Consider the following 23,757-nt stretch of genomic DNA (forward strand, 5'->3'; position numbering starts at 1 on the left):
TTGACAGGAAGGATGAGACTAGAAGAAAGGGGAGAGGAGGCTCACAACTTGCCACTGCTGCCCTCTGCTGAGCCAGGCGTGAAGCGCCCACCAACTGCACGCACAGCCTGGACGCCACACAGAGCCCAGCCTAAATCGAGTTATGAACAGAGCAGAACATCCAGGGATCTAAGGAAGCCTCTGAAAATAGAAAACAAAGAATAGGCTGGAAGGAAGCAAGACACCTTGTGTGTTTGGTGGTGCCAGACAGAGCTCTAAAACAACTGGATCCTGAAGAATGGGATACAAAAGACTCTAAACCTCCCCCACTAGCAGAGCTGCCTGAATAGCACAAAAGGAAAAGGCCTTCAAGAAGGCCTATCTTCACTCCCCTAGGCCTTGGGCAGCATCCCAGCTTCATAGAGTGATAATGGCTGCCATGCCCAGATCAACAGCTGGCCAAGAACAAGGATGTAGAGGGGGGAAAAAAAAAGGGGGGAGGAAAAAAAAAACCCATTTCTTGGGCTTTAACTCAGCTTCCAAAGTACAGCTCCAAGGTAAAACCAGATTTGCCTGACCAAGCACATTTCTAAATTTCTTTCAAGTTTAAAGATGCATTATATACACTAAGGAATATAGCCAATACCAAAATCTTTCCCCTTGCAATGAAATTGGATGGAGCAAGAGACATCAGATACTAAAATATCCCTTCTTGATACTTAAAGAGAGGAAAAAAAAAAACAAAACCCTACATATGTCAGAAGCTTCAGTCACATCAACTAGGATATATGATAAATCAAACTGTTTCCCTTTTAATATAAAAAAGAAACCATTGCCTAGATTTAAGAAAGAAATAAAAAAACTAACACAACCCAATTTCATTAAATCCACCTAAACTACAATGTGCATCTGGACCTGACTTCAGCTCCTATCCAATGAGTGATGAAAGTCCACATATCAAGGAACCAAGTAAATACCAGCATTTGATTTTGAGTAAGTCACTATATTATCATCAAGGACCACGTGCACCCTGGCCCTTGTATGTTTAAATGGCAATTTTTATTTTTTCAAAGATTTTATTTATTTATTTGACAGAGAGAGATCACAAGTAGGCAGAGAGGCAGGCAGAGAGAGAGAGAGAAGCAGGCTCCCTGCTGAGCAGAGAGCCTGATGCGGGACTCGATCCCAGGACCCGAGATCATGACCCGAGCTAAAGGCAGAGGCTTTAACCCACTGAGCCACCCAGGCGCCCTAAATGGCAATTTTTAAATAAAACTCACATTTTGAAATGGTTTGTCAACAAGGCCTGAAAAACACATGCTGATCAACATGATACCCTGCAAAATGCTTAGAAGATTACAGAGCCATTTGGGGCAGGAAATAATTTTACAGTTCTTCATTCTCTCAGAAGGCAAAAGCTTTAGAAGACTTTGACCTTGAAATGCTGTTATCCAATATCATTTTGCAGGACCTCTGCTTACTACCTGTCACTGTAACAGCATGAACCAGCTAACAATGCTGGCTTAATAGCACAGTGGGAAAGCTGCCATAAACACAGCAGTTCTCACCAAGAGTGCAGTAATGTCTCTCCCCTGCTGCTAGTTCTCTGTGCTCTACAACCACTTTTTGATACTCACACATGAAGTCAAAGTCCTGTCTCTGAAGAATTTTAATATTTTTGTTTTGTTTTGTTTTGAGTTTGGAGAAGTCTTAATTTGATCTGAAAGAACACAGCAAAGTTCTATCATCTTGAACACAATAACGACTATGCTAGTCGCTTTGAGATTATAAAAATTAGGTACAGACAGCTCTCTCAAAGAGTTTAAAAGTCAATAAAGGACGTAAGACAAGTCCAAAAGTGACTCTAATAAGGTACATCAAATGTATCATTTGAGAGGAAAAGATATAGCACAGTGGGAATGTTAAGTCCAAGCTGTGGGCTTGAGAGAACAGTTTTTGCAGAAGTGGACACCCTGAAGGTCAGTAGACTGCAGACCAACTTAGGATAGACAGAATTTCAACACTAGAAAGCCAAAAGGAACACTCTATGGCCTAGATTCTAGGTTAAACGGTCAGCATAAGCTAAAGTACAAAAGGGGAAAGCAAAGACAATGAAAAGAGAGAACAGGCTGCAGTCTGAGTGCAGTGTCCGGTGCCTGGACACATCCTAGACATGGCCCTCACCTGTTCTCAGAGCACCCTTTCACCATTTCCACAGCTTATCTATTCCCTTACCTCTCTCTCCAACTGGATTCTGAACAACTTCAGGCCAGGAATTCATTATTTGGTGTTTTGTTTTGTTTTAGTATTTAAAACCCAAATATGCTTGTGTCTGACACATAATAAGTATTCAATAATAATCAAAAAATACATTTTAAGTGAAAAGACAGATTATTCTCATGTTTCAAGAACAGGTGAGTAGAAACAATTGTGTTACTGAAGGAAACAGTATTCAGGTCCAAGATACAGATAGAACACACAAATTCATCTTCACACCCTCCCAAAATCCATGTAAAAGCAATAGTAAAGAGAATTTTTCTCTTTAGTATTAGTTCTTTAGGAGTAATTCACAAGGCAAAGAAGAAAGGAGGAAAAGATAACAACAACAAAACTGTAAAGTCTAAAAAAAAGCAGTTTAAAACAAGCAATAAGGGGACTCCTAAAAACTGCATCCTGATTCCACCATGGGGAAACCCAAGAAGCAGCCCAATTCGTACCATCAGACTCCTAAAACGCTAAGGAAGTGTACCAGATACCCTCTGTTAAGGATGGAGAATCACTATAAATCCCTTGAAATCCCCTTCCCAGCTATGCAATCCAGGTTGCTATATCCCTATTCTAGCTGAAGAGTAGAGGGTTTTTCTACACCCGGCACAGTTGAGGGCAGGGTCACCATTCTAAAAATAGGGAAATTAAGAGAAAGTCTATATCCCAAATGTTGAAATCTCTACCTAAACATCTTCTTTCCAACCAGACTTGTACCCTACAGGGTAGGAAACTGAAGATTTTTCTCTGAATATCCAACAAGATCAAGACAAAAGATCTAAGGAGTCTGACATTAAGAGTTTACCATCAAAAATGGCAGGGATAACCCTACAGAGAAACTCACAATTAGCAAGTTCACAATTCCCTATCAGGTTTTTGGTGCTGCACTCTTAAATATGAGCAAGATACATATCTAATACATATACAGCTCTTCCTCAACTTACCATTGGATTACATCCCAATAAACCCATCATAAGTTACAAATGCATTTAATAACATAACCTATTGAACATCATAGCTCAGCCTTGCCTACCTTAAATGTGCACAGAACACTTACATTAGCCCACAGCTTGGCAAGATCTAACAAAGCCTATTTTATAATAGTGTTGAATATCTCATGTAATTTGTTAAATACTGTACAAAAAGCAAAAAACCAAAATGGTACTATAAATACAGGACAGGCTGCATGTGTATTGGTTGTTCACCCTCTTGTTTGCATGGCTGACTGGGAGCTATAGCTCGCTGCCACGGCCCAGCATCACAAGTGAGAGTCACGCTGTATTTCAATATCCAGGGGAAAGATTAAAATTCAGAATTTGAATACAGTTTCTACTGAATGTGCATCACTTTTGCAACAGCACAAAGCTGAAAAAGCCTAAGTCAAACTATTATAAGTCAGAAACCATCTGTAGGTATATCCAAGATCAGATAGCTAAGCTGGATCTCTAAAATGCAGACAGAAACCAAAACCAACGGAGGAAACAGCAACTATACATGAATACAAATTTTTTAAAACAAACTATTTTTTTAAAAGATTTTTTTATTTATTTGAGAGAGAGTGACAGCAAAAGAGGGAACACAAGAAAGGGGAATGGGAGCAGGAAAAGCAGGCCTCCCTCCGAGCAGGGAGCCCATTGCAGGGATCAATCCCAGGACCCCGGGATCACGACCTGAGCCAAAGTCATACGCTTAATGACTGAGCCACCCAGGCACCCCTAAAACAAACTATTAACACTCACAAAAAGATAAAAGATACTGCATCCAAAAAACATGAAAGAAAAGTAGGAAAAAATGAAACATCCATGAAACAAAAGTAAAAAAAAAATGAGAAAAACTGATCATAAGAATGTGTACTTAAAAACATGAAAACAGAAATTAAAAATCCAACAGAAGGATAAGAAAGTAAAGCTAGAAAATAAGGCTAAAGAAATCTTCCAGAAAGGAGGGCAAAAAGAGAAGGAGAGAAAAAACAAAGGCAGAGGAAGAAAGAAAAAGTAGAGAAGAATAAATCAAAAAATTAAAGGAAGCCTACAGAACTGAAGTATTTGAATTTTCAAATTGAATGAAGCCACAAAGGGGCACCTGAGTGGCTCAGTCAGTTCAATGTTTCACTCTTGGTCTGGGCTCAGGTCATGACCTTGCAGTTGTGGGATCAATCCCCAAGTTGGGTTCTGTGCTCAGTGCAGAGTCGCCTTCAGATTCTCTTTCCCTCTCACTCACTCTGCCTCAAATAAATAAATAAAATCTTTAAGAAACAAAAAGAGAAAGAAGGAAAGAAGGTAGGCAGGCAAGCAAGCAAGCAAGCAGACAGCAAGTGCAAACCACAATAAATGAACACAAACCCACACCACACCAAGGCATATTATCACAAAATTTTTAAAAAGAAAAAATACTGGGGATAAGAAGATCTTAAAAGTTTCCGACAGAAAACAGATTACATAAGAATCAGAATGGCTTCAAACTTTTCAAGAGGAACTTTAGAAGACAGACGACAAGGGCACAATGTCCCCAAAATTCCTAGGAAAAATTATTTACAACCCAGAAATCTATAGGCAATCAAAAATACCAATTAAATATCAAGTTAGACAGATAAGGTCTCAAAAATCTACCTCCCAAAGATTCTTTCTTAGGAAGCTAGAGAAGATTCTCCACCAATGGGAGAAAAAAACAAGAAAGATGACAAAAAATCTAAGAAACAGAGTTTTAAGTCAAGAGAAAAGCAAAAGAATCAGACACTTGAAAAAATGTTCATCATCACTAGCCCTCAGGGAGATTCAAATTAAAACCACATTGAGATCTTACACCAGTTAGAATGGCCAAAATTAACAAGACAGGAAACAACATGTGTTGGAGGGGATGTGGAGAAAAGGGAACCCTCTTACACTATTGGTGGGAATGCAAGATGGTGCAGCCTCTTTGGAGAACAGTGTGGAGATTCCTCAAGAAATTAAAAATAGAACTTCCCTATGACCCTGCAATTGCACTCCTGGGTATTTACCCCAAAGATACCCCAAAGATGTCAAAAGAAGGGCCATCTGTACCCCAATGTTTATAGCAGCAATGGCCACGGTCGCCAAACTATGGAAAGAACCAAGATGCCCTGCATCGGATGAATGGATAAGGAAAATGTGGTCCATATACACTATGGAGTATTATGCCTCCATCAGAAAGGATGAATACCCAACTTTTGTAGCAACATGGACGGGACTTGAAGAGATTATGCTGAGTGAAATAAGTCAAGCAGAGAGAGTCAATTATCACATGGTTTCACTTATTTGTGGAGCATAACAAATAGCATGGAGGACATGGGGAGTTAGAGAGGAGAAGGGAGTAGGGGTAAATTGGAAGGGGAGGTGAATCATGAGAGACTATGGACTCTGAAAAACAATCTGAGGGGTTTGAAGTGGTGATGGGGGTGGGAGGTTGGGGTACCAGGTGGTGGGTATTATAAAGGGCACGGATTGCATGGAGCACTGGGTGTGGTGAAAAAATAATGAATACTGTTATGCTGAAAATAAATTAATTAATTTAAAAAAAAAAAAGAAAAGCAAAAGAATCACCAGGATAATAAAGGAAGCTCTCTAACTGGACAATGGAAGTAGTTTCATCAATCAGAATAGAACAACAGGAAAAAAAAAAAAAATAGAACAGAACACCCCAAGAAAGTTATTTCCAAGAAAAGAAAATATATTAAAAATCTGATAAGTGTGAGTAACTTAAGAAGCAATTTAGACAAGGGATAGTTTAAAGATGAGTTAGTGATGAGCACTTTAAAAAAAAATAAGTATAATGTGTTAAAAAACAAAATTACAGTGTTAATATACAACACATTTAATCCCAAGGAAAACAAGCAGCTAGTATGAGAAAGGAAAAAAACTTGTACTACATGACTCAACCATGACCAGTTACAATGATGTAAATCCTGGACACTGATCTAATCAAAATCATAAAACATACAGGAACCATAAAGGGGGGTCAAGCTTGGGAAGAAAATACAGCTCAGTATGGAGCACTGTAAGTCTGAGGCACAGTATATTATCTAAGCGACAACAACTAGTAGGAGGTTAGAGATGCAGGACCCAAGCACACAAGAGAAATGAGGGCTGGAAGTAACACAGCTGAAAGTCACTCACAGAAGAGATGAACTTCACAGAAGAGATGAGAGTTCAAGCCATGGGACTAATGAACTAAGATGGGAGAAAGGTAACGAAGCTGGTATTTAAGTGAGGTACTTAAGAGGTACTTGAGGGGGGCGCCTGGGTGGCTCAGTGGGTTAAGCCGCTGCCTTTGGCTCAGGTCGTGATCTCAGGGTCCTGGGATTGAGTCCCGCATCGGGCTCTCTGCTCAGCAGGGAGCCTGCTTCCCTCTCTCTCTCTCTGCCTGCCTCTCTGTCTACTTGTGATCTCTGTCAAATAAACCTATAAATTCCTTAAAAAAAAAAAGAGGTACTTGAGGAACAGCTATTTTTATATTATATATATTAACAGCTATTATTTTATATATAAAAAGATTAAGAAGGGGTTAGAGAGAAAAAAGGAAAAAGTAGAAAACACTAATGTCAGGTTAGAGTTTCAGAAAGGAAATATAGGTGGGTGATGGGGGAAGAAGTGCTGAATACTGGTATTACAACAAAAAGAGTAAGTCTTGGCTAAAGAAAAATTTAAGATTTCACACTATTCCAGAGAGCATCAACCTTTACAACAAAAACAATGGAGACTGAAAATAAAACTAGATTTTACATGCTTCGAGGGAATACAAGAAAGATACTAGGCTTAACAAGTTTGAAATATGGAGTGAATAGTCAGGAAATGAAGGCTAGTACAGGTAGCTTATGAAGTCTAACAATAAAGGGGAAAATAGAATGACAATTTCAGAGGAAAACATAATCCATGGAGAATCAAAGGTTTTTCACTTTTTGGTTTTGGAAAGGTCCAAGAACATGTGTTGGCTGAGGGAAAGGAACCCAAAGAGAAGAAAAGCTAAAGAAACATAAAGAAAAAATAATTAGTGAAGCAAAGCATGCAGGGAAGAAGAAAAAAAGGATCAGCAGGCCTAAGCAGAGAACTTTCTGGGAACTGATATGAGAAAAAAGAAAGGGAGCTGGGATTTTTATGACCATTTTTGAGGAGATTTAAGGAGGAGAATTCTTTTTTTTTAATATTTTATTTATTTGAGAGACAGAGAGGGATTGTGAGAATGAGTGGGAGAAGGGGCAGAGGGAGAAGCAGAGGGGAGTCTGACACAGGACTTGATCCCAGAACACCAGGATCATGACCTGACCCAACACAAAGGCCTAACCAACTGAGCCACCCAGGCCCCCTGAAAGAGAACTCTTAATGGGTGGTGTCAATCTTCTGAATAGGTAGGTATGAAGTAAGGTAATCTCCAGAGAGTGAAAGGGATGCAGTGACAAGGCTGGGGGCTTAAGAACAACAGCAAAAGTCTGGAATTGGAACTATGATGAATACAGCAACAATCAATTAGGAATGAACAGAGCATAACTTGGCAGCAAAGAAGGCCAGTTCAGCTACACACCTTAAATTTATGAAACGGATAGTCTGGTTTCACAAATGTCTTTAATGTTAAGCAACTTAACAATAATGGCATAATGCTAAGGAAAATGGCATCTTCCCAGAACCTGGAATTAGCAACAGTGATAAGATGGAAAAACCTGATTTGAGATATAAAATGTCTTCTTCTGAAGTCATTCACTTAACAGAAAACAGGAAATAATAGGCTTATATAACTGAAAGATTCTCTCAGAAAAGAGTTGTCTTAACCCATCCAAGGGTATTCTGAAAAGCCTCTTCAGATATAGATTGTCTAAGGAAGGGACAGGTATTTAGTATTTGCGGATAACATGTCATAGAAGTCAGAATCTATTTACCTGAATATTCTACCTAAGAATGCTTCCAACATCTACAAACAGCTAGAAAATTCCTTAAGGTAGAATTCTACCCAGAATGGGTTCCTCGATGCCCTGAAGTAATTTATACAAAACCGAGTTATCTTCAGTGAGCAAAAAGAAATCAAAGATTCAACCAGAGGATCTGCACCAACAGATTTCACCTTCCTGTAACTGAGGAGTTACTGATAACATTAACAAATCTCTTCTCTAGTGAATCTAACAAACAAAATAGTGCCCGGGAGAGTTCAAGTATTTCCCTGGAAAAAATATATGTCAAGAAATTTTATTGAGTGCATGTTTTGAGTATAATTCTGTAGTATGAACTTGAGAATACAAGAAGCTATGATGTCTCTGCAGATCATAAATCTATATTCAGTCTCATCAAAGAAAAGAAGATACATGAAAATGAAAGAACTGAACAGCACAACACATTTACAAGTGGAAACAAGAAGATACACACACACACACACACACACACACACACACATAGATAGAAGGATGGATGTACTCAGAACCAGACAGACAGACGTGATAAGAGAACACTTTCTGAAGAAGGCTTTGCATAAAGGTTTGAGGGGCATTAAAAAATATAGGCAAGCGAACTGGAGGCCAAAATCCTAATAAAGACTAATGAAATATATATAGGAACAGTAGCTCACATAAGCTACATAATTATCTCGCCCAGAACAATTAGTGTTAAGGGGACTAGAAGAAACAAACCCGACAGGAACAGAGGTAGCAGAATGATGGAAGGTAAAGTGCCTGATGAGCCTGGGTTTATCACAATTTATAATGTAGCACTTTTGTGTCCCGGCTGAAAGTGGCAAGATGAAAACAGAGGTAGAAAGTTATTCTGGCAGTTCTGTACCAAGATTAAGAGAGACAGAGAACACATCTTAGAAAGCTGCTATCAAACATAAGGAGATGACAGCATGAACCACAGTAATACTACAGAATGGGAGGGGAAAAGGTAGACTGAAAGACAGGTCAAAGATAGATCAGAATTAAAAACAAAGAAAGAAAGGAAAATCAATGTAGAGGAGATTAGAATGATGGTAGAGACAGGAATAATTTAAAAAGTGGTATTAGAATCTTAGAGAATTTAAAGAATTTAGTTAACTTAGGCTAAAAATTTCAAGAGGCTGAATATAATTTTTCCCTAGTTCTGTCTTTTTCCTGCACAGGACTTCTTAAGAACAGGAGAATATAAAATAAATGGCAGAATAAAGAATAAATAAAAGTAGGGCCTTTAACAAATTTGACCCCACAGATCTCAAAATTTTATGAAGTTATAAAGACATGCTTAAAAATTAAGAATTCAAAATATATTTACTTTAAAGCATAAGGCAGTAAACCATTTGTAAACAATCATTATAACAAGCAATTACGGTTATATTAAATGTGCTCCTAGAAGTTGGGGGGAAAAAAGCTCTTCCTGTAGAAATGAGAAAAAGAGAAACCTATTTCTATAACCAAATCATAAAACCACAAAACTACAACCGATTTTAATAAAAAACAAAAGCGTACCTTTAATGTTCCATCAGCTGAACAACTAGCCAAAAGCTTATCATCTGGTGAAAATCTGCAGTGATTGACTGAATTTGTGTGGCCAAACATGGTATTTCGGCATTCTTTTTGATTCAAATCCCAGAGCTATTTGATACAGATAAAAAGACAACTAAAAAACTAGTACTGAATAAGGTAAAGCTAGAAATCTCATAATATTCACCCTTCCCTTCCATTTAAGCTTTTTCAATCAGAAAAATGTTCAATTCATAGTAATGCAAAGATGTCAAACACAAAAGTCAACTTGTGATTACCAAGTAATGGGTCAGCCCTCAGAACAGCACCTAAATCTACTAAGGAACCAAAAGCTTACCTAGGCTTTTAGTCTGAGAACTAAGTAACTAAATAATTACTGCTCATTTTAACAAAGTAGTTGGATTATTATTTTATTCAGCTCTCTAATAAGTAATATGTAAAATAAAATGTTCCCAAATTTTTTTTTGATTCTAGGTTACCCAAACAGTCTTTTTAAGATTTTCCAATGCAAATCTTGAGTCTACTTACTAGGCTAAAATCCATTAATGTTCTAAAAAATGACTTGAAAAGTACAAAGATAACAAAGATAGATATAAATACATTCGATAGGAAATTGAAGAGGCTTGAAGAACAAGTTAACTAAAACTAAATAAACTTTAAAAAAAGGACAATGGTGGGCGGGACACCTGAGTGGCTCAGTGGGGTAAGTCTCTGCCTTCACTCCAGGTCATGATCTCAGGATCCTGGGATCAAGCCCCACATCGGGCTCTTTGCTCGGCGGGGAGCCTGCTTCCCTCTCTCTCTCTGCCTGCCTCTCTGCCTACTTGTGATCTCTCTCTGCCAAATAAATAAATAAAATCTTAAAAAAAAAAAAAAAAAAGGACAATGGGGGAAAGTGAACATGGAACAGAGAGATCACAAAACTATTATTATTATGTTAGGTGTGATAATGGCATGGTACTAGGTTTAAGACCTCAGATATCCACACTGAAGTATTTTGGGTGCAATGTCATGATAACTGCGATCTGTTATAACCTGTTACAGCCAAAAAAAAGGAGGGGAAGAATAAAATAAGATTGGCAAAAAATTAATAATAGTAAGAGCTAGACAATGGATACCACAAGGGTTTATTATTGTACTCTCTCCTTTTGCGTGTGTTTGAAAAGTGAGTAAAATATAAATAAAAAGGTCTATAGTCCTCTCAGGGGATTTATACTAACTATATTAAACATGGAAGAAGAAATTATCCAACCCCAAAATTAATATTGACAAAAACCCTTTAGAAATGACCAGTGAGATAAGTCCTATTCTTCATATCCATCTCCATCCTAGACTTCTTTATCCTAGTCCTAGATAAATCCTATTTTTCAGGCAAGTCACACAGGGGTAGCTTCTTCAGATTTCCATATTTTCATTGCCATCTCTCAGTTCAAGAGTCACAAGAAGTGAATTCTAATTGCCCACATGGTAATAAAGGTGTGGTATAGCAGATCTTAAAGTAAAATTTGTACTTAATTAAAATTTTTGACTAACCAATAGAATGCATAGATCTCTCTTTGTTCTCACATCCTAGAGCTATTTGTCTATAATTAAAATGATGAAAAACAAACTTCTTCACCCTACAAAATGTTCAAAAGAAACACCAAGGGGCACCTGGGTGGCTCAGTGAGTTAAGCCTCTGCCTTCGGCTCAGGTCATGATCCCAGAGTCCTGGGATCGAGCACCGCATCAGGCTCTCTGCTCAGCAGTGGGGGAGCCTGCTTCCTCCTCTCTCTGTCTCTTCCTGTCTCTCTGCCCACTTATGATCTTGTCTGTCAAATAAATAAATAAAATCTTTAAAAAAAAAAAAGTGCTTACATTTAAAAATAAAAAAAAGAAACACCAAAAATTAATCAGAAATAATATAGAAGCTGTAGCTTTTTAGAGGTGGATTTATTCAATAAGGTAAAGCATATCTGAGTAAAAATGAGCTATGATTATAAGATTACATTGGTCTGTTATTTTAATCCAATCCAGAGTTTTCAAATTGTGCTATGCAGGCCCCTAGGGATTCCAGAAACATGTCTGAAAGGGGCCACTCGGGGGAAATAAGAGAGGGTACAAGAGAGTAGAAAAGCAACCTCAGGGTGCCTGGGTTGCTCAATTGGTTAAGCAACTGCCTTCAGCTCAGGTCACAATCCCAGAGTCCAGGGATCGGGTCCCACATCAGGCTCCCAGCTCCACAAGGCGTCTGCTTCTCCCTCTGACCTTCTCGCTTCTCATGCTCTCTCACATTGTCTCTCTCTCAAATGAGTAAATAAAATCTTAAAAACCAAAAGAAAAAGAAAAGCAAGCTCAGAGGCGCCTGGGTGGATTAGTCAGCTAAGTGTCTGACATCTACTCAGGTCACGTTCTCAGGGTCCTGGGACAGAACCCCGCATCAGGCTCCTCGCTCAGTGACTGAGTCTGCTTCTCCCTCTCCCTCTGTCCACTTCCACTCCCTGCTCATGTGCACACAGCCACACATTTCTCTTTCCAGTATATAAATAAAGTCTTTAAAAAACAAAAAATGCAAAACCGTACCCCTCTTCAACCAGGGCGATGGGCTTTATCTCTTACACACTGAGCTTCTATGTAAGTTTTCTTTTTCTTTTTTTTTTTTTTTAAGATTTTATTTATTTGACAGAGATCACAAGTAGGCAGAGAGGCAAGCAGAGAGAGAGAAAGAGAGAGAAGAGGAAGCAGGCTCCCTGCCGAGCAGAGAGCCCGATGCAGGACTCCATCTCAGAACCCTGAGATCATGACCTGAGCTGAAGGCAGAGGCTTAACCCACTGAGCCACCCAGGTGCTCCCTATAAGTTTTCTTTTGATGGGAGGAAAAAAAAAAAAGTTTCCGTTTCCTAAATTGAATGAAGGGGAAAGCCGGGACAATTTTCAGTATTTTCTAAAATTTTTTAAAATGATGTATGTAAATGTCAAACACAGAATCTATGAAGTTTTTCAAACTGAAATGGTTTGCCCAACCCCCCCAAAAATATAATGTCCCTTTGCAAAGATAGTGCAACATTAAAAAAGGGCAGAAACCAAACCAAAACAATTTAAAGTTAGTGAATCTTTCTGGAACCCCAGAAAATTTAATCTAGCTATCTTTTTTTTTTTTTTTTTTTTTCCCCCAATTTATTTATTTTCAGAAAAACAGTATTCATTATTTTTTCACCACACCCAGTGCTCCATGCAAGCTGTGCCCTCTATAATACCCACCACCTGGTACCCCAACCTCCCACCCCCCTATCTTTAATATTCCACTTCAGAGGAAAAAAAGATAAAATCTTTTATAATTTGTAACTACAAAACATTATCAAACATATATGAAATATTTTTGGTTTTAGTTTTATTTTTTTCCTATCAGCATCTTTGTTCCTTTCTCCTAATAACAGAACTTCTGAATCAAGCCCCACTTACAATTCAAGTAGAGCGCACGTCACCTCATTTGTCCCATTTTTACATGGCTAAACTTGTAATCTTTGACCAATTCAAGAATTCCATCCTACTGGCCCACGAACGTTACTTAACAAGGAGAATATAGGGCACCTGGGTGGCTCAGTGGGTTAAGCCGCTGCCTTCGGCTCAGGTCATGATCTCAGCGTCCTGGGATCGAGTCCTGCATCGGGCTCTCTGCTCAGCAGGGAGCCTGTTTCCCTCTCTCTCTGCCTGCCTCTCTGTCTACTTGTGATTTCTCTCTGTCAAAATGAATAAATAAAATCTTTGAAAAAAAAAAAAACAATGAGAATATAAGCCAAACCAGGTCAAATAGTCTTCTTTAAAATTAAATTAAAATTAAAGAGTACGTTTCTCTTCCTCTGTGACTATAAGCTGTAAGACCCATGAAAGCCAGTAACTGAGAACGGCCGTATTTCCTGCCACACAGAAAGAACATGCCTGAACCAACAAAGAGAGAAACAGAGTCTAAAGACGGAGAGGGGATTAGACTCCAAGACTGTAATTTGAGCATCTGGAATCAGTTATGCCTAAAGCCATGCTCCCTGTAGACTTTTCAGTTACCTGAACCATTAATTTCTTTTTCTTTTTGGCTTAAGCAAGTATGAAAGTTCCTATCACTACAACCGAAAGAGCCCTGACTAATAAAAGAGAAAATCGAAAAAAATGTTCTGATGCACCTATCAAATTTGTCTACGTAGTTCTCCTTATCCATACTTACTTTAAGGAAGCAGTCACTTGATGCAGTGGCTAACAGAAGGTATTGACTGTTGTTGGCAAAATGGCAGCAGTTGACTTGCTCTGAGTGCTCATCGTAGATACGTACTAGTTCCCCCGTCATAGAATTCCATATCTAAAGAGAAAAGAGAAAATAAATTTTACAACTCCCCCTTAACTTTCAAAGGAAGAACAGAAGAGCAAACAAACGTGAGCTGTTTTGTGGCCATCTCCCCAGTTAGACATGAGGCTAATGAATACCCCCCTTCTCTAAAATATGCCCATATTTTTCCAGGATTTTTTTTAAAAAATTACTTGCAAGTCTACACATATGTCTTTCTTTTTTTTTTTTTTTAAAGATTTTATTTATTTATTTGACAGAGAGAGATCACAAGTAGGCAGAGAGGCAGGCAGAGAGAAAGAGAGGAGGAAGCAGGCTCCCCGCTGAGCAGAGAGCCTGATGCGGGACTCGATCCCAGGACCCTGAGATCATGACCTGAGCCGAAGGCAGCGGCTTAACCCACTGAGCCACCCAGGCGCCCCTACATATATGTCTTTCTATAGGATAATTAGAATCCCGTAAAAAATTATATTCTTCAAGGGCAGGACTGCACGTGGTCACAAGAACGACAGTAGATAGAGAAGGGATGGAATAATAGACTTTAGATCAGAAGGATTAAGTCGAAGACCTGGCTCTACCATTTATAAATTGTGTTCTATCATCAAGTCCTTACTTTATCTGCTTCACACTTCCCTCCTCGGTAAAAGTCGGATACTTACACCTGTCCTACACAGTTCAAGGTACCAAATGAAATAAAGGAAAGCTAAGTTTGCTGCTGATTTCGAGGTATCAATAAAAAGTAAAGAAAGATGGATCAATGAAAAAAATTAAGGCTTTAGATTCTGAGGGAAACCTAGCTTTGAACCCTGGCTCTATTAGTTATCTGTTAATGTGAGCTTGGGCAGATGACTTCATCTCTGAACCTATCTTCTTATCTGCAAAATGAGATCAATTTACTCTTACTCTGCAAGTTGTAGTGAGAAATTGATAATGTAATAAAACAAAGGGTGTAATATAAAGCCTCACACAGTGTTAAATTCCCAAGCAGAAGTAATCATCATTCTAGTCACTACGTAAGACAATAAAGCAGTGTGTTCTGGAAGAAATAAATTACCTAGTCTTCACTGGGCTCTGAACTTTTTAGAGGTATTACTGTCCCTCCCATACCATTTTCTTTCTTTTTTTTTTTTAATTTTTAATAACCTCTACACCCATTATGGGGCTCGAATTCATGACACCAAGATGAAGAGCCGAATGCTCTACCACCTGAGCCAGTCAGGCGCCCCATATTTTTTTGTCTTATGGAAGTACTCACAAGAGGTCCAAAAAGTTTAAGTTCTTTAACAGACATTTGTGCCTCTTGTTTTTTACTCTGAGTACTTAGAAAACAGAAACTCAGTGTTATACCCTTTTATGCCACATAGCTCTGACTTTGGAAGTATCAAGACTGGCCAAATCCCAAGTGTGACTCAGTAGTGGCTATGGAGTTAATTAACTTGCTGGTTGTAAAGCCACCGAGAGAGTCCAGTCTATCAAGAAGTAATTTTGGGGGGCAACTGGGTAGCTCAGTTGGGTTAGGAGGCTGCCTTTGGTTCAAGTCATGATCCCAGGGTCCTGGGATTGAGCACCGCATCAGGCTCCCTGCTCAGCAGACAGCCTGCTTCTCCCTCTCCCTCTGACTGCCACTCTGCCTACTTGTGCTCTCTTTCTGTCAAATAAATAAATAAAATCTTAAAAAAAAAAAATTTTTTTTCCAAGGTCCTAATTTGTCTGGACACTCCAAGTGGGTGTAGACTCCAGGAAAACTTCCAAGCCAGTTTTCTTGCTCCCAGGTCCAAGCCCTACCCCATCCAGCCAGTTTCAACAGTCCGCCCTTCCTTCCTTCCTCCCTCCCTCTTTCTTTCTACCTCTCTTTCTTTCTCCCTTTCTTTCCCTCTCCCTCTCCTCTTTATTTATCTATCTACCTATTTATTTTCAGTACTCCCACAAAGTCAGGATCCACCTTTTTTAAAAAAATATTTTATTAATCTGACAGAGAGAGACACAGCAAGAGAGGGAACACAGCAGGGGGAGTGGGAGAGGGAGAAGCAGGCTTCCCTCAGAGCAGGGAGCCCGATGTGGGGCTCGATCCCTGCACCCTGGGATCATGACCTCAGCCAAAAGCAGACACTTAACGACTGAGCCACCCTGGTGCCCCAGGAGCCACCTCTTTTTAAAAAGCCTGAAGCAAGGGGCACTTGAGTGGGTCAGTCAATTGGGCATCTGACTCTTGATTTCAGTTCAGGCTATGATCTCAGGGTCATGAGACTGATGCCCAAGTCAGGCTCCACACTAGGCGTGAAGCCTGCTTGGGATTCTCTCTCTCCCTTCCCCCTCCTTCCCCATTCTCATGTGCACAGGCTCTCTAAAAAATAAAAAATAAATAAAAAAATTTTTTAAAAACCTGAAGTGAGGTGCTTGGGGTGCCTGAGTGGCTCAGTTGGTTAGGCATCTGACTCTTGATTTCAGCTCAGGATTGTGAGCTGAATCCAGCATCAGGATCCACAGGGTGTGAAGCCTGCTTAAGATTCTCTCTCTCCCTCTGCCCCTCCCCCACCCCACCCTCCCCACTCCACCTCTAAAAAAATCTGGGTTGCACTTCACAAAGTATGTATTTTACAACAGGAATCCAATCTCAGACAGTAAGTCTGTGCAGCAACACTTTCAATCACAATGCCCTCAAAGATTCTAACTGATATGCACCCATAGACCGATGAATAATAAACAGTAGGCATATTCATTCATTTATAATTGTTTCTCCCAGCTATATGGTAAATATCTCTGGCTGAGAAACCTATACATTTTTGCTGGTGCTTAAAAATAGACACTATTAATTTGCAGTAGCTAAAACCTGGCATGCCTCAAGTCAGTAGATCAACAGGCAAGAGTCCTTTACCCCTACTTAGACTAATCCGTCTACTATGGAAAAAGAAAATGAATTCTATGGTAATTACTCAAGAGAAAAATATTTCCCTACCTTGACTTTTTTATCCACTGAGCAGGTTGCTATAAACCTGTCATCTGTAGAGAATGCACAACAAAGCACTTCATCCTCATGAGCCTTGATTTCTAGCAGTTTCTCTCCTGTTTCAGCTTTGAACACCTGCACAAGCAACATAAAATCCTTTTACCATAAACTAAAGGCCACCATTTGATAAAAATCTTTCTTTAAAAGATGTTAATCCATATTATTTTGCAGTAGTAATGAACCTTAGCAAAAACCACTCCAAAAAGAAGAATATATGTCAGAATGTATATGCCTTAACATAGAGAACTATCTCTTATTAAATGTTTGTAAGAGCCAGCAGAGTACAGCTTCAGTTCTTGAGGTTAGTTTGGCAAATTCTTTTTTTCTTTTCTCTTCTTTTTCTTTAAGGTTGGCAAATTCTTAATCAAACAGACAACCTTTCTTTCAATCTGTTTTCTTTCTGTTTTCTCAAAAGCCAAAATTAATAAAATTAGTAATAAGGCACATATACAAAAATAAGGTTTATAGTCACAATCTTACAAAGACTAAACCTAATCTAAATATCGAAGTTTTAACTAACTGATTCTGTTCCCTTCAAAATTTAAAGAAAAGCACTCATTCACATATTCCAAAAACAAACAAGAACTTAAATTCCTTCAAAGCACCTTGGGAAATAATATAGTCTGATTCCTTTTTATAGTCAGAAATCTGTGTCTGAACTTGTGATAAAATAGGTATTTTACTTAATCACTGTTTTTTAATCAGAGCCCTGTTCACTGTGCTAGAGAGTCTTTATGTGTTTTAACAATTTGCATTTCCTCATTACTCTTAGAGGGCACTTGGATGACAGTAACTGATTGCTAGGGTAAAAGGTACTTTTATGTAACTCGGCAACTTTAAAACTATGAAAACACACAACCATATCTTTTAAATTTCCAGAAAAAGGCTTTCATAAAATGTCCAGGAGATTTGGATTTCTCTATTTCTAATAGAGAAATTTTTTTCAATTTTAGGATTTAAATATATTCTAATATGCACAGTATTGGGTACATGCCTCTTTCAATTTTTCTCAAGAGATATGTTTTACCTGTAAGGTTTTATCAACTCCACAAGAAGCTATTCTTTGACCATCCTCAGAAAAGCAAGCATGGTAAACAGCATCTGTATGGGGGCGGACAACTAAGCGGGAAAGATTCTTGATGTTTTTTTTGTTTCTACATACAAGGAAAAAATGAACAGGAACCTAATAAGTAAGAGTAAAAGTAATTTCTTTTTCAGTTATAAAGTAAACTGTCTTTTAACGTTGTGTTGCCAAAAATACAAAATTCTTAAAATTAAGTTACCACGATGTAAAATGACAGCACAGATCTCCTGAAGGAAAAAAGTATTATGAAAGTGGCTTTTTTAAGAGAGATGCTACCTATATAAAGCAACCTGTCAGGTGCTGCAAATATCACTGAGTTGGGAGAAATCTAACTAATCAAATACATGTTGCTTTGTATTTTCCTTGGATATATTACTGATAACCTGTGCAGAGAAAACATTATGTAAGGATACCCTCCAAAAAATCTCCATTGTTTTCAAAGGGAAAGAAGCCAGGGCACCTGGCTGGCTCCGTCAGTTAAGCAACCTGACTCTTAATTTCAGCTCAGGTCATGATCTCAGGGTTGTGAGATTGAGGCCAGCATAGGGTCCCACTGGCCATGGAGCCTGCTTGAGATTCTCTTATATACACATAGACTCATTTAATCTTCTCAGTGCTATGAAAGAGCACTATTATGTGAGAGAAGCTGAATAACTGTCCCTGGTTATATACAACCAATAAAGCAGAGGCGGGAGCTCGTGGGTGGCTCAGTCATTAAGTGTCTGCCTTCAGCTCAGGTCACGAGCCTAGGGTCCTGGGATCAAGCCCCACATTGGGCTCCCTACTCTGTGGAGAGTCTGCTTCTCCTTCCTCTGCCTGCTGCTGCCCCACTGGGCTCACTCTCTGTCAAATAAATATTTTTTTAAAAAGCAGAGCTGGGTTTCAAGCCCAGGCAGCCTAGAGCCAAAGTCTGTTAATTTTAACCTCCAAACTACTCTAAACTACAGCATGTACGGACTAGTAACAGAAAAATCACCATGAAGTGAAACAAATGCTATGATAAAAACTGAGCAAGTATTCCAGAATACAGACAGATTTATCTTAGCTTCAATGAATTAGGGAAATCACCTACAGCAACCTATTTGGAGAAAGGGCCCAGGACTAATAAATACTGCGAATATCAACCTACAGTTTAATTCAGATAAATTATATATGTGAAAAGACAACCATTCATGTTCATTATTTCTAGCTATAAGAGAAACGTGGCATATAGAAGGTGCATGGAAAATAAAGCTAGACAGACCCAAGAATTAAATTCTATTCAACAAGCTACACGAGCTTAGTCAAATCTCAGCAACTCCGTGCCTCAATTTTCTCATTTGTAAAACAGACCAAATAATATTTACCTTCTAAGGTTTGAAGGTAAAATGAATAACGTGCGCATGTCTTATATAACAGGCATTAAAAAGATGAGTTAACCCTTTCCTTTTTCTAATTGATAAGATTAAGACAAGAGCAAAACTGAACAGTCTCTTAGAGGAGTTAGAACAATCAAAATTCAATGGAAGTTTAATCAGGGCAATGTGAAGGGCAAAGGGCTAACACTTTATATCTAATATCTCATTTCAATCTTCACAAAAATAATACCTCAAAGTATTGCTATCTCTATTTTATATATGAAAAAAAGAGCAAACCGTAATTTGTTCAAAATCACAAAACTCTCAGGTTTCAGAACTGAGACTCAAAACAGTGTCTGTAACTTCAAAGCCAATGTTCTTCACTAATAAACTGAGTTATAATAAGTAAACCATTTGGTGTTATTATTTAGTATGACTGGTCAAAATGCCTACAGGTAAGCATCTATTTCTATGAACTCTTTGGAATACATATTTCTCCTATACTCACTTCCCCAGAACTTTTCAATAACTAAGAATGCTTATTAAAAGTTCCAGCCTGGGACGCCTGGGTGGCTCAGTTGGTTAAGCAGCTGCCTTTGGCCTGGGTCATGATCCCAGCGTCCTGGGATCGAGTCCCACATCGGGCTCCTTGCTCGGCGGGGAGCCTGCTTCTGCCTCTGCCTGCCATTCTGTCTGCCTGTGCTCGCTCGCTCTCCCTCTCTCTCTCTTTGACAAATAAATAAAAAATCTTAAAAAAAAAAAAAAAAGTTCCAGCCCTTTCCAAAGTAGTTAAATCTTCCTGGAGTGAACTTATTCACTACCTGAAAAATAATGACACAGTTAGCACTCCACTCCCTTTGGTTTCTTTTTTTTTTTCTTTTTCCCCCCCTTTGGATTCTTCCCTAACCTACTTACATCCACTCCAGATAAAGCACTCCATGATCGACCTCCTGCTTGGCCTGCAGCTTAGCTTGCTGATAAACTTCTGAAGTTTCTGGTTCACAGAGACCAAGTTGTACAATATTAGGAAATGGCTGTCGTCCAAGAAGATGTCCATTTAAAGATAAAAATTCCTGGAAATTTTCACAGACTGCACAATCCTATGAACAAACTGAAATCTCTTAGAAATATAACCAGAACCAAGATCTGACATTTTTCTGTTTCTGTGATTTTGTCACTTTAAAGGCATAAATGAGATATTCTCTATGTGAGCTAAAATTAAATAGCCAGCCATTAGATAACAAATACATGGTAATCCTCTCCAAACTTTTAAACATAGTGTAAAAAATCTCTTTATCCAAGTGTTACTTTCTTAATACATTCTTGTATTAAAAAAACAAAACAAAACAAAACAACCCAGTTGGACACTTTACTTTCTCAACTTTCAAACCTCAACCCCATCTACATTCCCAGGAGGCTAGGAAGCAAAATAATTAGAATCATCAAGAGTTAAAGTGAGGAAATTCTCTCTCTTTGTCCCTTTTATCCTGCTCATCCCCACTATTAAACCTAGAATTAAATGACAAAATGAGATGCCCTTTAAGAACTTATTTTTCCTACTAATTATACCTTTTCATCCAATATATGCCTGTATTCCACAAATTCATGAATCAGATGAGCAGGGCCTACGAGTTCAGTTTTTGCTTTAATCCAATCCAAGGAAAACATTAAAGCACAAAGTTCCTTTAAAAAAAAAAAAAAAAGAGGAGGACATGGTTAAAGACATCAAAGAATTTTAACTATACCACCCTTATCCTTTTTTTTTTTTTTTTTTTAATAAAGATGTTATTTGGGGCGCCTGGGTGGCTCAGTGGGTTAAGCTTCTGCCTTCAGCTCAGGTCATGATCCCAGGGTCCTGGGATCAAGCCCCGCACAGGGCTGGCTCTCTGCTCAGCAGGGCGTTTGCTTCCCTCCCTCATCTCTGCCTGCCTCTCTGCCCACTTGTGATTTCTCTCTCTCTCAAATAAATAAACAAATCTTAAAAATAAATAAATTTTTAAAATTAAGATTTTATTTATTTATATTAGAGACAGAGTAATCGAGAAAGAGAGAGCACAAGCCAGGGTCGGGGGGAGTAGAGGGAGAAGCAGACTCCCAGCTGAGCAAGGAGCCCGACAGGAGGCTTGATCCCAGGACCCTGAGATCATGACCTGAGTCAAAGGCAGAAACTTAACTAACTGAGCCCCCCAGGTACCCTTACCATCCTTATCCTAACACTACTGAAAGAAACTTAGCAGATAACTATAATTCAAGGACAAAAAGGGAGCTATTTTAAAAGGAACCAAAGAAACATAAAATGGACCACACACCTTAAATGAAAATAAATTTTACTGGATTAAAATGTAAATATAAAATTAAAAAAAAACTTAAAAAAATTCTAGAAGATACAGGCAAATATTTTTGTGACAGTAGGATGAAGGAAATGTTTGTGAACATGACACCAAAGCAAAAGTACAAAAAAAAAAAGAGCGAGAGAGATGTGTACTTAACTCAAAAACTCAAAAACTTTCAATACAGTTGAAAACAATATAAATAAAATTTGACAAAAAATAAAAATATTTATTTACAACACATATGATAGATGAGGGCTTAATATTATTTATAGAAAATTCTAGTAAATAAGAGAAACACCTCAACAAAAAAAATAGATAAAAGCAATGGATAAGACTCAATGCACACAATAAGAAGTACAATTGGCCAAAAACCTCACCAGTAATCTAAATGAAACAAGAAAGATTCAGCATTCTTTAATATCATATTTCTAGGAATGCCTGGGTGGCTCAGTCAGTTAAGCATTTGCCTTCAGGGTCCTGGGATCAAGTCCAGCGCCAGGCTCCTTGCTCAGCAGGGAGCCTGCTTCTTCCTCTGCTTGCCTCTCCCCCTGTGTGCTCTCTTTCTCTCTCTCTCTGACAAATAAGTAAATAAAATCTTTTAAAAAAAATCAGATTTCTAAAGACTAAAAGCAATATTAAGAATATTAACTGGGGGGACGCCTGAGTGGCTCAGTTGGTTGGACGACTGCCTTCGGCTCAGGTCATGATCCTGGAGTCCCGGGATCGAGTCCCGCATCGGGCTCCCAGCTCCACGGGGAGCCTGCTTCTCTCTCTGACCTTCTCCTTGTTCATGCTCTCTCTCACTGTCTCTCTCTCAAATAAATAAATAAAATCTTTAAAAAAAAAAAAAAAAAGAATATTAACTGGGGGCACCTGGGTGGCTCAGTGGGTTAAAGCCTCTGCCTTCAGCTCAGGTCATGGTCCCAGGGTCCTGGGATCGAGCCCCGCATCGGGCTCTCTGCTCAGCGGGGAGCCTACTTCCTCCTCATTCTCTGCCTGCCTCTCTGCCTACTTGTGATCTCTGTCTGTCAAATAAATAAAATCTTAAAAAAAAAAAAAAAAGAATATTAGCTGGAGTCAGAGGAAATTAACATATACTGTTGATACTGTTGATAGTGATATACTGTTGATAGTGATATAACTCAGAGCACGATCCTGGAGGACAGTTTGGTAATCTGTATTAAAATTCTAACTGTAGTCATGATCCCAGGGTCCTGGAATCCAGCCCCACATCGGGCTCTCTGCTCAGCAGGGAGCCTGCTTCCCCTTCTCTCTCTCTGCCTGCCTCTCTGCCTACTTGTGATCTGTTTGTGAAATAAATAAATAAAATCTTAAAAAAAAATTCTAACTGTATATACCATTTGACCTAGAAATTACACTATGTGTCCTAAGAAAATAATCAGACAAGTATGCTTAAGCAATCTAACTTTCCATAAGCCAACTGATCAATATACAATGAAATAGTATGCAGCTTCAAAAAAATTTTCACTCTCTATAAACTGATGTAAAAAGATGACCATGAAATACAGTTAGATGGAGCGGGGAGAAGAGATATAAGATTATTTCCATTATGATCCTATTTGGGGTTTAAAAAAGAGGTACATGGGGGTGCCTGGGTGACTCAGTTAAATCAGTTAAGTCTCTGACTCTTGATTTTGGCTGAGGTCATGATCTCAGGTTTGTGGGATCGAGCCCTGCATTGGGTTCTGCACTGGGCATGGAGCCACCTTGGGATTTTCTCTCTCCCTCTGAGCCTCTCCCTGCTGATACACGCACCCTCTCTCTCTAAAAAATTAAAATTAAAAAAAAAAAAGAACAAGCATATGTATCGGAGCAGCAAAACAATCTGGAAAACTATACACAAAAGTATTAGCAATAATGGTCATTTTCACCTTCTTTTTAGTTTTTTTCCTACATTTTTCTAATGAAAAAAACCTTTAAAAATTAGAAACTATCTTTAAAAATCAGGAAAAAGGGCTTTTAAAAA

General features: G+C 38.6%; 1 protein-coding gene across 3 annotated transcripts in view; it reads right to left on the reverse strand.

Moving 5' to 3' along the window:
• Positions 1–23,757, reverse strand: part of APAF1 (apoptotic peptidase activating factor 1) — an 89,951-nt gene that overhangs the window by 32,048 nt on the left and 34,146 nt on the right. For all 3 annotated transcript variants that reach the window (XM_044229039.1, XM_044229037.1, XM_044229036.1), the window contains exons 12-17: positions 21,007–21,120; positions 20,353–20,537; positions 18,044–18,170; positions 16,966–17,091; positions 13,893–14,024; positions 9,680–9,805 (exon numbers count right to left, since the gene is read on the reverse strand). In XM_044229039.1, coding sequence (XP_044084974.1) covers positions 9,680–9,805; positions 13,893–14,024; positions 16,966–17,091; positions 18,044–18,170; positions 20,353–20,537; positions 21,007–21,120 — 810 coding nt within the window. The remainder of the gene's footprint in view (positions 1–9,679; positions 9,806–13,892; positions 14,025–16,965; positions 17,092–18,043; positions 18,171–20,352; positions 20,538–21,006; positions 21,121–23,757) is intronic.

Source organism: Neovison vison, chromosome 12 (assembly GCF_020171115.1).
Source record: "Neovison vison isolate M4711 chromosome 12, ASM_NN_V1, whole genome shotgun sequence".
Classification (NCBI taxonomy): Eukaryota; Metazoa; Chordata; class Mammalia; order Carnivora; family Mustelidae; genus Neogale; species Neogale vison.